The sequence below is a fragment of the Cyprinus carpio genome, chromosome B19 (assembly GCF_018340385.1).
Source record: "Cyprinus carpio isolate SPL01 chromosome B19, ASM1834038v1, whole genome shotgun sequence".
NCBI classification, from domain to species: domain Eukaryota; kingdom Metazoa; phylum Chordata; class Actinopteri; order Cypriniformes; family Cyprinidae; genus Cyprinus; species Cyprinus carpio.
Genome location: NC_056615.1, coordinates 9,157,638 through 9,173,127, shown reverse-complemented (window position 1 = coordinate 9,173,127; position 15,490 = coordinate 9,157,638). Strand labels below are relative to the sequence as shown.

Sequence of the window (15,490 nt, the reverse complement as noted above, 5' to 3'; positions counted from 1 at the left end):
TAGCTAGCAAATAGCAATACGCCACACCACGTTAACTCTGTGAAGTCCTTTATGGTGTAGTCTACTGTAACTATTTACCCTGGGCTCTGCGAATTTAAACAATGGCCTTGTTAAGAGAAAGAGTGAGGCAAAGCACAAAAGCAGCAGGGAAGAAAAAGTGAGGAATATATACGCTAGCCAAGCTCAAAGGCCACAGCGGTCAGCAGCCACTTCGTTATGAGTTTGAATAGTCTGACATGCGCAAACAGAGTGTGTTAACCTTGAGCGAGGCTGAGGGGGAAAGGGGAGCGGAGGCTGGTGGTAGTGGTGCTAAAGGCCTAAGCAGGTGTGACAGTTCTGAAAGCTTTCACTGGACAAAAAGGTTTCACTGGCCTCCTGGCAATGCTGAGCTACGGCTGACCTCACTGCTCTCCAGCGCTGGCAGAGAGAAGCTGTGTTTGTCGTAGAAGAGATGAAGGAAAACAAGCACGTTTGTGTTTACATCAAAGATGCATATAAAATAGCAATAATGTAAAAGTACAGCATATGCTCTCTAATAATTCAAAACAGACCAACAGATCAGAGATCATGAGACTATGCTAACTGTGATTAATAAATAAACATGTAAATTAACTAAACTATAATCTATACATCAAAGGATATGCAACCGATCACGTTTGCGTTTACAGTTTTAATAGTATTTGGCCATATGAAATGTTTCACCACCGACGCTTGAAAGTAAGTAATTTTCCATTTTCATCCAGTGGGGGGCAGCAAACATTATATTATGCACTGTGCGCCATTCCTTCATAATTTAGCACATAGATGAGCCCAGAAGCTTATGCAAACGTTCGTGGATGTCTCCAAGAACCAGACAGCATAACAGTATATTAATTCATGCATAACAGATTTATATTTACTGGAAGAACACAGATATTTTTTTTGTATGAGGAGTGCACCACTAATATTGTATATCAGAAGAAATATATTGTGTTTGTATATGTGTGTGTGTGTGTGTGTGTGTATATGTATGTATATATATATGAAGAGTTCAGATACATAATTTCTTCCAAAATGAGCCAGGCTTTTTTCACTCTAATGGCAATTAATAGGTTCTTTTCATTGCGATTAAAGTGAAATAACTGAACATAACATAGGAGCCTGAGAAAAATGCTAATTTTAGATGAAAATTTCAGATGGCACTTAGAGCCTTTTGCATCTGAACTCTTCAGATATATATATATATATATATATATATATATATATATATATATTATATATATATATATATATATATATATATATTTATGTTATTTGTGTGTGTGTGTGTGTGTGTGTGTGTGTGTGTGTGTTACTAAATGGGACTGGAAGCCTTTTCCCAAAGAAAATGCAATTTTGTATAAACTTTCAAAGTGGGCGGTCCCATACGTCTCGTTTCGTGACGTAATTTCCGCTAGCTCAAGTCATTTGCGCTCGTCTCCAGCTTTTGTTCATCTGTCTGTAACCGCGCGCCGGAGAACAGGAGCCATTGCGACTCAGTAACGTTACAGCACCCGCTGCCGCTCGTGTTACTTCTTGCAGGAAGTGGATACAGAAATAGTTTCGCCCTCGGACGTTTGGTGTTTAAGCCTTCTTTAACTAAGAAACTCAACATGGAGAATGAGAACAAATACCTCCCGCAGCTGCTGGCGGAGCGCGACAGCCTGGACGCGTCGTTCACGCACGCCATGAAACTTCTAACCGCAGGTAAACGCCGTTGTTTTTTGAGGAGGTGTGGGAATCTAACCCGGGGACTTGTTGCGATGTAGAGAAATCGTAGTTTTATTTAGAGAAACGTTGGGGATCAAGGGTAGTCGTTCGCGGGACGCGGGGCGACCGTTACAAAGTCTCGCTTCAGCGCGCGGGGGGCGAGCCAGGCACGTGCTACCGAAGCCGTTTTCCGCGTGTAGTTAATGCTTTTTCGGTGGGACAAACTCCACTTTTACCGGATGATATAATTTATTTGTATCCTTCTTCATTAAAACCCTTAGTGGTGTAGAGTTTATCCCCATCCTCCCCCGGGCAGCAGTCCCGTTTCCGCTCCAGTGCAGCGTTTGAGTCGCGTTTTGGATTGGGGTTTAATCGCCGTGCGTTCATCGAAGTGGAAACTTTCGGACCAGATTACGCGTTTTATACAACTTTACCACAGTAAATCAGTCTTTTAATGTTATTAGACTTAGAGTAAATTTCCATAAGATATAAAGAATGACTGTCATATTAGAATTGCATATGATTTAGTCTTTTTTTTTTCTTTTAAATAAGATTTGCTGCCCTTTGTTTGTTTGTAAGGAGGGCTCTGTATTTGAGGGGGTCAACGTGGCATTTCTTTATACGCGTCAAGTCCCAGCCTACATGCACTTATCTCTCGTGTCTAGACTGAAAGATCTGGAAAGCTGTAGATGAAATCGTCCAAGTCTGATCGAATGAAATTGAAGACGGCTGAATGCATCAAGTTTGAGATTTGTCGTAGTAATAAAAACCATGTTCCGGACCATATGTGTCTTTAGTGTGGGAAGTGTTACATCTGGAGATGAAATGGATTTTTTGGTGTAGGAAATGTCTTTTCCTGGCCTCGTTTCACCACATGTCTTATATCATCAGTCTAGTGGGAGGTTAACTGTATCTTGTGGCTTATATTAGCAGATCAGTTCCTTAAGTTACCTTTGCAGAGGCATGTTTTTGGTTGTTGTTTAGCATCAGACTTGCAGTGAAAAGCAGAGTCTGTTGATTAATGGCGTTTGTTGCCAGTGTCTTTGAGGCAAGCATTTTTCTTTGCAACCTGAAGCAAACACTTAAATCTCAGAAGTACATTCGGCATTAATGTAAAATGACCTAGAGATGGCTAGAGGAAATCTTCCAGGCCTGTAAACATAAGCTTCTGATCCAGACATATTTAAATGAGGGAGATTAGCGATGGCCATTTTTAAGGTTTAAACCTTGATTCTTAAAACTGATACATTAATGATCCTGTTGCCTGATGGAAATTATAACTTGTTTAAATGTCTGGTGATTTAGTTTTGTTATGCATGTAATAGATGGTTAAGCAATGATTGGTAAAGTGTCTTCAAATGTATCAGGATGCTCAAATTTTTGCATTTAAATGTTCAAATCTGATGCCTGATATTTTTTTTGTGCCTTTTAGAAATCGAGAGGGTTGAGAAAGGAGACACCGAGAAAGATGCAGAAAGCTACCTGGACCTCTTCACCCAGAAGAACATCAAACTGAAGGAAAGGGTTCTCATACCAGTCAAACAGTACCCTAAGGTGAGTGTCACTGTGGTATTCAGGTACACACGCTGTGCCGGTTTACTCGATTACGTGTGCGCTGCTTCACATCTGGTGCTGAATGAATGTGGAACACCTCAGTGGAGGCAAAGGTCACCTAAGGATTCTTGAGGGGTGCAAAAAATTAAAGGAAAGTAGAACTTATTTCATGACAAGGATTGCATTAGTATTGGAAAGAACTATTAAAGAGCAAAATAATAGGCATTTTTGACAATTTTGCCAATATTTGTTTAAACCTGCAAAAGACCTGTAATCTGTCATGAAGAGGCTTAAAGTATTTTCTAAATGCATGTTTTTTTTTTTTTTTGTATGGGTGCCGTAATCGCTTACCTGCCAGAGGCGATCAGAGCGTTTGATTGAGTCTACTGCTGTTTTAGAGGGAGTAGCAGTAGCAGTGTTTTTCTTTGACCTTGCAAGTTTGCTTGGCAGATCAGTTGAGACTAGCTGAAAGTAACATTTAATTTTTCTCCTCCTCTTCCCAGAATCCAATCTTGAGCTCTTTTTTTTTTCTCTTCTTTTAGTATTAAATGAATATCAGATTGGTATGCAAGTTTTGCTTGACTGATTATGCAGCTTAAGTCCAATTGAAAATGTGCTTTTTCTCTTTAGAACGGCTTGTTATATAAAGCTTTTGCTTAGATTTGATTAAAAACTGTCTTGTCCTGAGGATGTGCATTGTGTGGACAGTGTATGTCTTAGAGGCAGCAAATTATGTTAGGTCTTTGCTTATGACTTGGCTCACACCTGTCAGCTGCACACAAATGTATTAGGGATAGGCATTTCAAGCAAAAGTAATATTCGGAAATTGCTGGGTATTATTCGATTATTATTCATAAATCGCACCCCTCCCCCACATGCACTCATGTATAGGCTGCACACCCATAAACGGAGAAAGATCATTCACGCTTTCAGTCTGTTTGTTAACAAACTGTTCAATTCGTTAGGGAAAAGGCTATTTTAACTCAAGCCATATAATGATTGTAACATGCTGAAACATATTAATATAATATAACTGAGTGATGGCAATTATTAACATAATGGTCCGTCGATTAGCATAAACTGCTCGTAAGGCTAGTACATTTCCATTTCAAAAATGAGCATGAACATTAATAACAATTTAAAACGAAAATCAAAAATTTATTCATCTATGAATATCACCTCAAGCCATAATGACGGTCTAAATGCGTTAAAACATTGTGAAGAGCTTGAATAAAGGCACTTATGTGAATATTAGTTTGGACATGATCTAGGTGGTCAAAGATGTGGAAAATTTTTGGAATCTTTCCAAAAATCCCTGGAATATTCCAAAAAATCTTGGAAAGTTAACAAAATTTCTGGAATGTTTCCAGATTAACTGGAAATGTTTAATCTTTTTACAACCCTACGTCTTTCTTCATAACAATAACCTATCTCATTTTTATTCAAAAACTGAGCATGTTTGGCATGTAGACGGGAGTGCAGTATGTTCACTGTTTAAGTCCGGCTGCAGAGAACACCCAGATAGAAGCACATTCGGGTTGATTCCGGCTGAAATGCAGCACTATAGGTTCAGTCTCTGCAACGCTGAGAAGATAACGGGCCAGAGCCAAGCTGACGCTACAAAACACTTCTGGCTGACAGACGGCTTTTCTCTATGGGCTGATCCCTGCTGAAAGCTGTTGTACGTATGTCAGGTCTGCACTCAGTGTAGTTGTGTTTACTTTTGGCCCGAGCTTGTTTTGTCACGGGCGGACCACTGCTAGAATGAAGGAAATCAGCCACTGAGAAAAAGATTTGGTGGTTAAATCTTGACTCAAATCTACAGTATGCACATGAGACAATGTGTTGTTCTTCTGTTGTCTTTGACCACCAGCACATCAGCATCGAAAACTAGGAGAATTATTGTCAAAAAAAAAAAAATCACACAGCCTATTCAGTATTCTATTAATAAATAAACTAATTGAAAATCGTGACCCATACCTAAAATGTATTAAGCATCAGACACTTAAGCCCCTTTCACACTGCACGTTGGTTCCGGAAAATTGCCGGATCGCCTTCTGTGTGAATGCTGACACGTCCCGGGATTGATTCCGGGATCGATCCCGGGTTGGGGACCTAGGAACAAAACAACAGAACAAAAGACAGAACCAATGGCGTAAAGGGTGTGTCGTAGTGATGACGCACGTTATCGTGCAACTCTTTTACCAGGTGTTTTGAAGGCAGATCAACGTTCGTGGCGAAAACATATGTGCAAACTGTAACGAAGCAGAGATCAGTTACTTCCTCACTATCCGTGCTGAAGCTGAGATCGTTCGCCAGCTTAAGTGAAAGTTAACGTGCCTAGTGTTTTCGACTCGTTCATTACACGTAACATCCTGATGTCACGTGTCATTACGGGACCTTTACGGGTTGTGTGTGAATGCACGCACAGATTCTGGGAAATCACTGGCAATGTGAATGAACCAAAATCTAACGATCCGGGAACAATTGGCAGGACACATTACCCGTGTATTATTTGTAATCTCTGTGAAAGGGGCTTTGGGTTCTCCGTGAGAGTTACTTTGATTTTAAATGTTGGACTTAGCTCTTTGTTTTTTTTCGAGTGGTGCTTTTCTTTGGTTTTGTGCAAAGAAACAGATGTTTTGTTGTCTCCCGAGTGTGATTTTTCCTCTCATTTAGCTGAGTGTCCTCATCCGTGTGTTCCCAGACTGCCTAATGTTACCCCTCGCTTTGGTGTCGAGCAGTGCACGACTCTGGCCTTTGATCTCTATGCATTCCATTTAATTTGGTCCTGTTCAGGGAGATCAAAACTATTGAGTTTTTAGTCCTTGAAAACAACTTCAGTCAGGCTAAGTGAGGCACTGTAGAATTCTTCAAACGATATGGGTTTAATATTTAATTTTCTGTTGCTTTGTGCAGTTTAACTTTGTTGGGAAGATCCTTGGACCTCAGGGGAACACAATCAAGAGACTGCAGGAGGAAACTGGTGCTAAGATCTCTGTGCTGGGGAAAGGATCCATGAGGGACAAAACCAAGGTAAAGTGTTATTGAGGTTCTTTTTAAAACTTTGAATGATTTTTGCAAGAACGATTTACCAGGGGCACCCACTTTTGTTGCTGGATTTCTAAGATGGCTCTAAAATCTCTAAAGGATTAAAAGGATGATTCTAGGCTATTTGATACATCACATTCTGGTTGTCTTGCTTTGTGAATGAAGGTTAAATGACAAACTAAGGGTAAACTGGATCTGCTGAACTGCTTTGTGTTTTTTTTTTTTTTTTTAGGAGGAAGGCTTGAGGAAAAGTGGAGAGCCAAAGTATGCACACTTGTCTATGGAGCTTCACGTGTTTATTGAGGTGTTTGCTCCTGTTCCTGAGGCATATGTGCGAATGGCTCATGCCATGGAGGAGATCAAAAAGTTCTTGTTCCCTGTAAGTACTCAGAAATCTGTTCTAGATTCAAGAAGGGCAGCCCAGAGATCATGTTCATTGCAGTGAAGTGCTGATATTGTGTTTTGTCTAAGCTTTCTGTTTATAGTGCTGTGATTTATGAGTTCCAAATGGGCCATTGTTTAAGTCCAAACCGCCTGCGTTGTTGGATTGTAACTCCACTTGCTCTGCCTGTGGCAGCAGATTAATATTTAATGATAAATTGGTTGTTTTCAAGCTCACTTCTGTGTCTAAACTAAATGACTGAAAGGTTTCACTAAACTGTGTGTGCGTTTCCACTGTAAATGACTTTAACCTTTGTGTGCTGTGCTAATGGCCTCATGTGAGCCATGCAAGTCTAGGTTTCTCATGCTGTTGTCCAGCTCTTTAAGCATCTGATTTTATGGAAAGCTACCATTTGCATCTCCTGATGTGATGAAAGTGTCATATTAGTAAGCTATGTGCCTGTCTCACAGGACATGATGGATGAGATTTGCCAGGAGCAATTCATGGAAATGAAGTTTCTAAATGGTGGTCAAGAACACGGGGGCAGAGGCCGAGGAGGGCCCCCAATTAGAGGCCGTGGAGGTCTTCCTCCTCCTGGAGTACCCAGGTACCCACACTAATGCATGCATCTTTTTAAAAGATTAATTGCAATTTTTAGTTTAAGCTGGATTAGCATTCAGATTCTAAAACTGGTATTAATGCAGAGAGAACCTGACACTTTTAATCTTTGCAGGGGTCGTGGTATGCCCCCACGTGGTGGTCGTGGTGGACCCCCTCGAGGTGGAGCCACAAGGGGAGCACCTGCAGGTAGAGGAGGACCATCAGCCCAGCCGCCCAGAGGAGCAGCTTCCAACCGCGCCCGTCCACCCGCTCCTGCATCTCAGCGGATGCCTCCTCCACCACCCCCACACCCTCCAACCCAAGAGTCATACGAAGAATATGTATGTTTCTTAATTAGATATTTCTGAATTTGCTTTGAAGATGTTGAGTGCACTAGTATCTTCAAAGTTTATGCTGCTGTGCATTGATTTTATTTTATTTATTTATTCAGCCTTATGACGAGAGCTACACAGAGGCAGGCTATGAATCCTATGACAGCTACTACAGTCAGCCACAAGCGTAAGTTAATAGTACAAATTATTATTATTGTTGTTGTTATTATTGTTTTTGGTTTGGGACCTGGAAAGTGCAGCTTAGCTTATAATTACTGTGGTTTATGGAGGCTTTTTGGAAACATCCCAGTGTCTTAAAAGGGCAATGTTCTTGGCTTAGTTCAGCACTTCTCAAAGTCCGGACTCCGATCTGGACCCGGAGGGAATTCAATCCGGACCTTGCCTCCATTTCGTATTTCAAGAGACTAATTATATTTCCTACTTTGATTAAGGCATTTTAAACTTGTAACTCATTTAAGTTGATGTCTTTTTGGAGATGGTCTGAAATGATAGTGAAGGTGAGATATTTAAAGATTTCCTGTGTGACATTTGTTGTCATGACATTCAGTGAGCGTTTGACGTAATCAGGCAACACTTCACCGCTGGATAATGAGTTAAAATATTTTTTTTTTTTTGGCATTTAGATTATGGCCATTTGACTTATGGCAGTGTCCAGTATTTTCCATACATTGATTTATTTTCACAATATCAAAACTGACACAAATAGATTTCCCAAAAGACTTCTACTTGGTTGAATAAACTGAGCACTGCACATTTCAAAATCAAAATGCACCATGGGTGTTTTTATATGAATGTATCTTTAAAAAAGACCTTCTTCAGAAAAGCTTTGATGTCATTTTCATTTCATCTTTCCTGTAATGCCAGATAAAGTAGCGTTAAAAATATTTTAACTCATTATCCAGCGTTTGTGAGTGCAGCGCTTATTTGATTACAGCTGTTACTGGGGAAACACTGGTGTCTGTCAGCAAACATAAACAAAGCTTCAGAACTGTTTTGAGAAGGTGCTTGAGTTTTGAGTCATGTATTATTACTAAGAATTAGGCTGCTACTACTATTAAGGTCTTGTGCCCTGCAATAAACATTTACTCATACTGTCTTTTATGAGATGATGGAAAAAAAAAAATCTTTCAAACATATCAGCCAAAAAAATTACATTAACTATTGGCCATCTGCTGCCCTGATTTCTAAATATGGGCATCAGCATCGGCCAGAGAAAAACCCATATTGGTCGACCTCTATTGCTGCCATTAAATTGTTTTGACACTTTGGCGCTTGCTATTAATATATTTTGAATGCAAAAGGCACTTAAAAAATAAATAAAAAAAATTTATTTGTTATGCATGATTTGTAATAACCAATTGTTCCGGTCCTTTGACGTTGATAAATTCAGATTTGGACCTTTGAATGTAGACTTTGAGAACCCCTGGCTTAGTTTATTTTAGGAAATTCAGGCCAGGTTCTCTTGTGTAAGAGTTGATCATTTGAACAGTGTTTGTGCTTGCATATTTTTTTCAGAGAACCAGAATACTATGACTACGGACATGGAGAGACACAGGAGGGCTATGAAAACTACGGTAAGTTTAGTTTTCTGGTCCTGCTGGTGGTTTCTGGTTGCTGATGGTTTCAAACATTTATTATAGTTACTTCAAGGGTGTGGACAATGTTGCAATTGATAACACTGGTGTTACTGAGCAGAACAATTCCTGTATTTCAAGATGGTTACAGAAGTATTGCTACCTACGAGTCCTTACCAGTGTTATATTTATATATTTGGAAATAAAGCCCGTCACACAGGCTGTCTGAAATCGCATACCGTCTAGTAGGTATTTGCTTTGAGGCTTTGTTACTGTTGAAGGACATTCTTTTTAGTATGAATATGACTTTCTGAATGCTATGAATTTGGACAAACTACACTTGTCAGGTACTCTGACCTACTGTGTATTATGGAAGTAGCCATATCTGGATGCAGCACATAGATGTTCACAGTTTACTTTATGCTTATTTTATTACAAGTGCCCTACCAGCAATGTTTTGGCTTATTTTTAAACAATTATTGTGAATTTGCGTTCAGAACCATTCTTATACAGATTTGCTGGGGCTTAGTGAAGATCATTTATTTACATTTATAGCTTTTGGTGAGCTATAGTTTGCTTGCTGTTGTTTTACCCACTTGCACTGTGTTTGCTCCCGCAGCTCAAGATGACTGGAACGGGACACAGCGCCCTGCTGGCGGTGGAAAAGCTACCACTCAGAGACAGACTAAGCCTGGGTTAAGGGAACACCCATATGGACGATACTAATTCTGATTAGTGGAACGTCACCAACGCGTCGCCATGACAACTGTCTCCCATGGCAGCTCACGCTTTAAGCTACCCGACAAAAGTAATTGTCCGTTTGTTTTTTTGGTTTTGTGTTTTTTACTCCGGACTTTTTTAAAGAAACTCGACAGAATGGCATTTGAATGCCTCAAGAATCAACATAACCTTTAGAAGGATTAGAGTTTAAACATGGCTGTTTATTTTTGTTTTTGTTTGTTTGATTTATTTTTGTTTTTGCCAGTATCTCTTCCTCTGCTCATACCTACCCTTGCTTTTTTGCATTTGTCCATGGTAAACGTTTGTTCCAATGATTGGAAAAAGTATTTAGCCGAAAGGTAAAGCATAACAACTGTACAGCCACTTTTTATGTGTCTCAGGACACCACTTTAATTTTGTGTTACCTTAAAAACTCTGCTGGGGTGCAGTTGCAGATTCCCATGTAGGCTACATTTCAAAATTCTGTTTAATACTAGCATATCAAAAAGACCCTAAACGTAATGTCTGTTTTGTAATAAGGAGTATAAATTACTGAAATGCAAAATGTCTTTAATGGTATTTCCAACAGCCATTGATTATTCCTCATTTGATTTAAATAGTCTTAAAAGCTGTAAATGTAAATTTAGGCCTCAATATTTTTCCTTGTATCTTTAGAGTTTTGAAATATAGCCCAATTAGACGCTGTTGAGATGGAATGTCCTCAAATCCTTAATTTGTTAAAATAAGATGTTACTTTTCAAAACTGTTCTGTAGAATAACCCATGTTTGGCTACTTATGTTTAATGGGGGAAAAAATATCAAACAAGTCAGATTATCATGGATGACACCATGCTATATAAACTGCATGCACAAACTGCTTAAAAAAGGATTTGGACAACAATCTCCACAAGGGTCATCTCTTTCTTATGTAAAGGGATCCTGCAGCTAAAACTGACTCTATTGTACATAATTTAAAAAAGGAAAAAGAAAAAAAAAACACATCCAAACTGTACTTTACTGCCATTTAGTATTTGTATCCTCTCCATAAAATGCAGAATGACTTGTGTAAGCTTGCCTAAATAGGTAACTAAATCTGTCCAAAACATGTTTTGCAGCATATGTCAATAAAGCCTAGATTGTTTTTTATGAAACTTTAACCTGGTTTATTTTTCTTTGTCTTCATAAAATCTGAAATGGCCTTTTAAATAACTCATAACCTTCGGTTCCAACCTTTCTTCCTCTTCAAAAACAGATTTTAAATTTAAAACAATGCATGTAGTCTGAAGACGTAAACTACACTAAAGGAGTCTGTTTAAAGTGTTTGATTTGACAATTAAAAGCACACCTTTAATGTTTCTCTCTCTTTTTATACTTAAAAAGGACCCTAGAGGTAAGACCTGTGCTCTTTAAAATAACCTGGATAGCTTCCTAATGTCTATAGAGAGAACTAAAGCATTCGATGCTTGGGTATGTATTAAACTTTTCTTGAATGACATTTTATTTTTGGTCTCAGAATGGGAAATGTATTACAGCCTGAAATAATTTGAATTTAAAAGTTAAGTTATGCAGGGGCCATATTTGTCAAGACTGATGCAAAGACAAGTTGGCTGCTTTTAGTAAAGAGGACAGGAGAGGACTGTTAAACTTTAAGTGCAGCATTGTAAAGGTAACCCTAACCCTAAATTTGTACGTGAGTAGTGTTACATTTATATACTTAAAACTGTTTGGTAACAGCGTGCAATGATTTAAAAGATTCAATCGTTTAAAAATATAAAAGTAAAGTGGAAAAATATATATATACAAACACGCAGTAATAGATTTTGCTTATAATAATATTTCTGTACTAACATTTCAGAGCAGAATTATAATGCAACTCATGCTAAAAGTGCTCAGTGTCAAATCTTGATCCATCTATGTTTGTAATGCTGCTCCTGTTTTTTTTTCTTTTGCGATTTAATTGTTTAACGTATTGAAAAACACAAATGTCCTACCTGAAAAAGTTACCTGGAAAAGCTTGAGTTGCATGACTCAAACTTGGCAGATTGCATGAGCTTCCTCAATACAAAATAGTCTATCATAGCAATGTTTGGTTGTTCGCTCATAGCATTCTTTCTTCCCTAGGTTGTGATGCCTAGCAATTCCTGGAAATGGAGCATTTAATCGAGTGTCAGACCTCTCCTCAGGTCAGTTATCTTTTCCACTGAAACTTAAAACATGCATCAATGCTCGTCCATTAAAAAAGTTTTGTTACTTTTGTTTGTTTTCTGTAGTTTTAGTCCATTTTAATTCTGATGAGTCAAAGCTTTCCAAATCTGCATGTTCTGCAAGAAGCGCTAAATGGCACAAAGTTGCACTGCCCTAATGGGCTGGCTTCCGGTTTCCACTATATACTCAGCTCTGTAATTACTGGTAGCTCCAGTGGCTTAATGTGATGAATGGACTCATCATGGAAGATTATCTAGATGTCTCAGTGTTGTGTGTGTGCTCCTCCATCTTGCTTGCTTTGCTGATCGACTTGTAATTCTCCTACAGGAAAAGACAAGCGTTTGTTCGCAGTGTAAGAGCAATCTTACCTTTGAACACCAACTGCCTTTTGGAATCATGGACAGTCTGACTGAACAGCTTCTGAACATTGTGGAATGGCAGAAATCGATGGTCCTGTCGGCTAACGTTTGATCCAGCAACCTCTTAATGTTAAAGCAGAAAAGTCATGAGCTCTTGGTGGTGTTTATATTGGCTCTCCAGTCATTATGCAAGGTCATTTTCTCTGTACTGAAAGTTTCTCTATACCATTCACCTCATCAAGTGCTTTCTAAGCACACTTTACTTGAAATGTTCATCTTTAAATTGACAACTACTGCTCATGTTGGCCAAGAAATCATTTTAACAAGCTCAAAAAATTCTGTCGGGGCTCTCCAGACGTCTACCTCAGACAATACTCCAGTGCTTTATTCTGCAAGACAAGCATGTCTTCCCCGGTTCCTCGCTTGGAGGAACGTACATGCTAATTTGGAGCTGTCCAGCCCATATCTCTTAGCACAGACTTTGTCCGTTAATTGCCATGGTAATTTTCATCTTGCTCTTGAGTAGATATGTTTGAATGGGTTTATGCTGGCAGAGCTCACTTGGAGTCTGTGTGAATCACAAATGAATCTTGCGTCTGATGAACCAAGCACAAAAAGCTCCCGGGGTTTGCAGCATAGTGTAACGGTTGATCTAAATCATACTAACGTTTTTTACCTTCTGGATAAAGGTCTTACTTGCCCTAATTGAGAGCTTTCCATAAATTCTGCTTTGTTTTCTAATCCTCGCTGTATTTGGCACTGTGTATGTGTTGCTGTCAGTGTATATCACAGTAGCTTCCATCTTTTGCTCACCCCCCCACCCAGCACACATAGGATTTGTGCCTGTCATTCTGACCAATTACCGCCACTGACAGTGTGTCCTCCCCCCGCAGAGCCGCCACTGTTTCTGCCTGGTTAACAGGACTAATGCCTTATTTCATTAGAAACAAATCAGTCCTCTGCACAGATTTTAATAAGCATCAGCCACTGCTCAAGTTTCAACAGTTGGAAATGGGTGTGCATGTGTAGGAGGTTGACTGGTTTGTATACAGACTTCACCATAATAAGAAATCGCAAAAGCGGATAATGGAAATATTTAATTCATTTTCTAGACAGATGCTTAAGGGGTAAAGAAAACTACTCTCAAGGAGGAGGAAATGTTCAAACCCACTGTGAGCACTTAATCGGTCTTTATTTACACGGTCATATCTGTTTGCATTGGACATGCATGGCCTACAGCTGCTGGGGGAATGCCTGTGGGGTAATGTGCAAGGCATGTGTGGCGGTCTGAAACTGGGGGATTGTGGCTTGGCAGCTCTTTCCTCTTAACACACATTGTGCATGCTGAAAACAGGAAGCATGGCTTTTCGAATGCAAATGAAATGCAAAACGCTTACACTACTGACTGTCTGTCTTCCTGCATGGCTATTTTGCTAGTTTCCCACCTAACCAGTACACACTCTCCAGGGAGTCAGGGTTTTGAGTGCACGGGGAGGAGTTGTGACGGTTTCTGGCTCACGTCCTGGAGAACCGTGGCCGCTGGCCACCTCCTTTAGTGTGAAATGCTGGTAATAACCAAGCCTCCTAAAGGTCTCTCTCAGTGTGCTGTGATGAAAATGAATTGAATCCATCTATGTGGAGTCTGGCTCGAGTAATCCGTAGCCCTCCAGGACTAAAAATTGGACACCTCCACCTTGGCTGTCGCTAAAGTAACATTCCATTGCATGTTTTCCAACATCCACATAAGCAGACACACCTAACACAATGTTGGGAAACCATGGGAATTGCTTGGGATTAGTGATGAAATACAATGCCAGGAGTCTGTATTCTTTTGTTTTCCTAAGGAGATTGATGAGCCTGTATTTACAGTGCAACTAAACTGGATTTGAGCTTATTGAAGTGCCTAGCTGTTGGCCTTATCTTAGTAGAAGCAAACTAAAGCCGTTGGGGTCAGAGAAACCGTTTGGTGACTTGGGGGAGCGGACAGAATTTTTCTTTACATTTGAAAGTCATTCAGACTTGTTTGGTAGTTGGTGCATCCAAGAGCACTCGCACACAGCGTGCATATTATGTTTGCCTACAATGAGAATACTTAACTTCACAGATGTTTTTACCTGTTTTGTAATGTCAAAAATAAAAAAAACTGAATTCAAGATGTGGCTCCTATGTCTCTCTTTCAAAGCTTGTCTTCATGTCTCTTGATAGCTTGTTCTCCTCAGAGTTTCAGAATGGACTACAATTGACTCAAAAACAACAATGGTTTACAGTAAAATAAATCAGTATAAAATATACAGTGCAATAACTTGGTTGCTAAAGGAAGAAGCAATGCACTCAATCAGCTACCGTCTTTATCAAATGCTACTGTAATTTGACTTCATTTTCGTTGTCAGTGGCTCCCTTGTCTTCGTTTTTTGTTTTTAGCCATGAAACCTTTGTGCTATAAAGCAAAGGTCTTCAACCCTGTTTTTGGAGAACCACTGGCCTGCAGAGTTTAGCTTCAACCCTATTCAAACACACCTGAACCAGCTAATCAAGGTCTTCAGGATCAATTAGGCAGGTGTGTTGAAGCAGGTTGCAAACAGACTGCAGGATGGTGAATGTCGGTTTTACACTTGTAAATAAGGTGCATTATGGGATTGAATGAGTACACTCGATAATATCCACAATGGTTTTGGACATCACTATATAAATGGATATCCCCTTATCTAGCTGACTATAAAAGGTTATTGCAGTGACGAGGAGCAGGGTTGAAGACTTCTGATTGAAAAGAACCTTTATGGTTAAGCTCTTTGAATAGCATATGTTGCATGCCTATTACCACAGAAAATCATGCTGGCTCATACCTCAGATTGTAAAATCAGCAGAAATGTGTTTGCAGTGGATGTCCGTGAGGCAGCTGTTTTATGGATTCCCCAAAGACTTCCATTGTAAGTGCAAGCAACATTCAGACAGTCTGTGTAATAA

The 15,490-nt window shown here is 39.5% G+C and overlaps 1 protein-coding gene across 3 annotated transcripts; it reads left to right on the top strand.

Annotated features, from left to right (window-relative positions):
- Window positions 1-1,450: 1,450 nt before the first annotated feature.
- On the top strand, window positions 1,451-14,679 carry LOC109057595 (KH domain-containing, RNA-binding, signal transduction-associated protein 1-like). Of its 3 annotated transcripts, XR_006157409.1 has the most exons (11): window positions 1,466-1,725; window positions 3,161-3,282; window positions 6,202-6,318; window positions 6,566-6,712; window positions 7,186-7,322; window positions 7,449-7,656; window positions 7,767-7,834; window positions 9,184-9,242; window positions 9,862-10,050; window positions 12,084-12,145; window positions 12,495-14,679. XR_006157409.1 is itself a non-coding variant. In XM_042746048.1 (9 exons), the coding sequence occupies exons 1-9, from the start codon at window positions 1,632-1,634 to the stop codon at window positions 9,966-9,968; spliced, it is 1,059 nt and encodes a 352-aa protein (XP_042601982.1). In that variant the 5' UTR covers window positions 1,451-1,631; the 3' UTR covers window positions 9,969-11,119. The 3 variants fall into 3 exon arrangements, 1 of the variants encoding a protein (XP_042601982.1); XR_006157410.1 differs by lacking the exon at window positions 12,495-14,679 and having other exon boundaries at window positions 11,343-12,146; XM_042746048.1 differs by lacking the exons at window positions 12,084-12,145; window positions 12,495-14,679 and having other exon boundaries at window positions 1,451-1,725; window positions 9,862-11,119.
- Window positions 14,680-15,490: the final 811 nt, after the last annotated feature.

Excerpts from the sequence above, each read along its gene's own strand:
- LOC109057595 (XM_042746048.1), top strand. The coding sequence starts at position 1,632 with ATGGAGAATGAGAACAAATACCTCCCGCAGCTGCTGGCGGAGCGCGAC. Across the intron at positions 3,283-6,201 it reads CAGTCAAACAGTACCCTAAG|TTTAACTTTGTTGGGAAGAT; the intron begins GTGAGTGTCACT and ends TGCTTTGTGCAG. Across the intron at positions 7,323-7,448 it reads CCTCCTCCTGGAGTACCCAG|GGGTCGTGGTATGCCCCCAC; the intron begins GTACCCACACTA and ends TAATCTTTGCAG.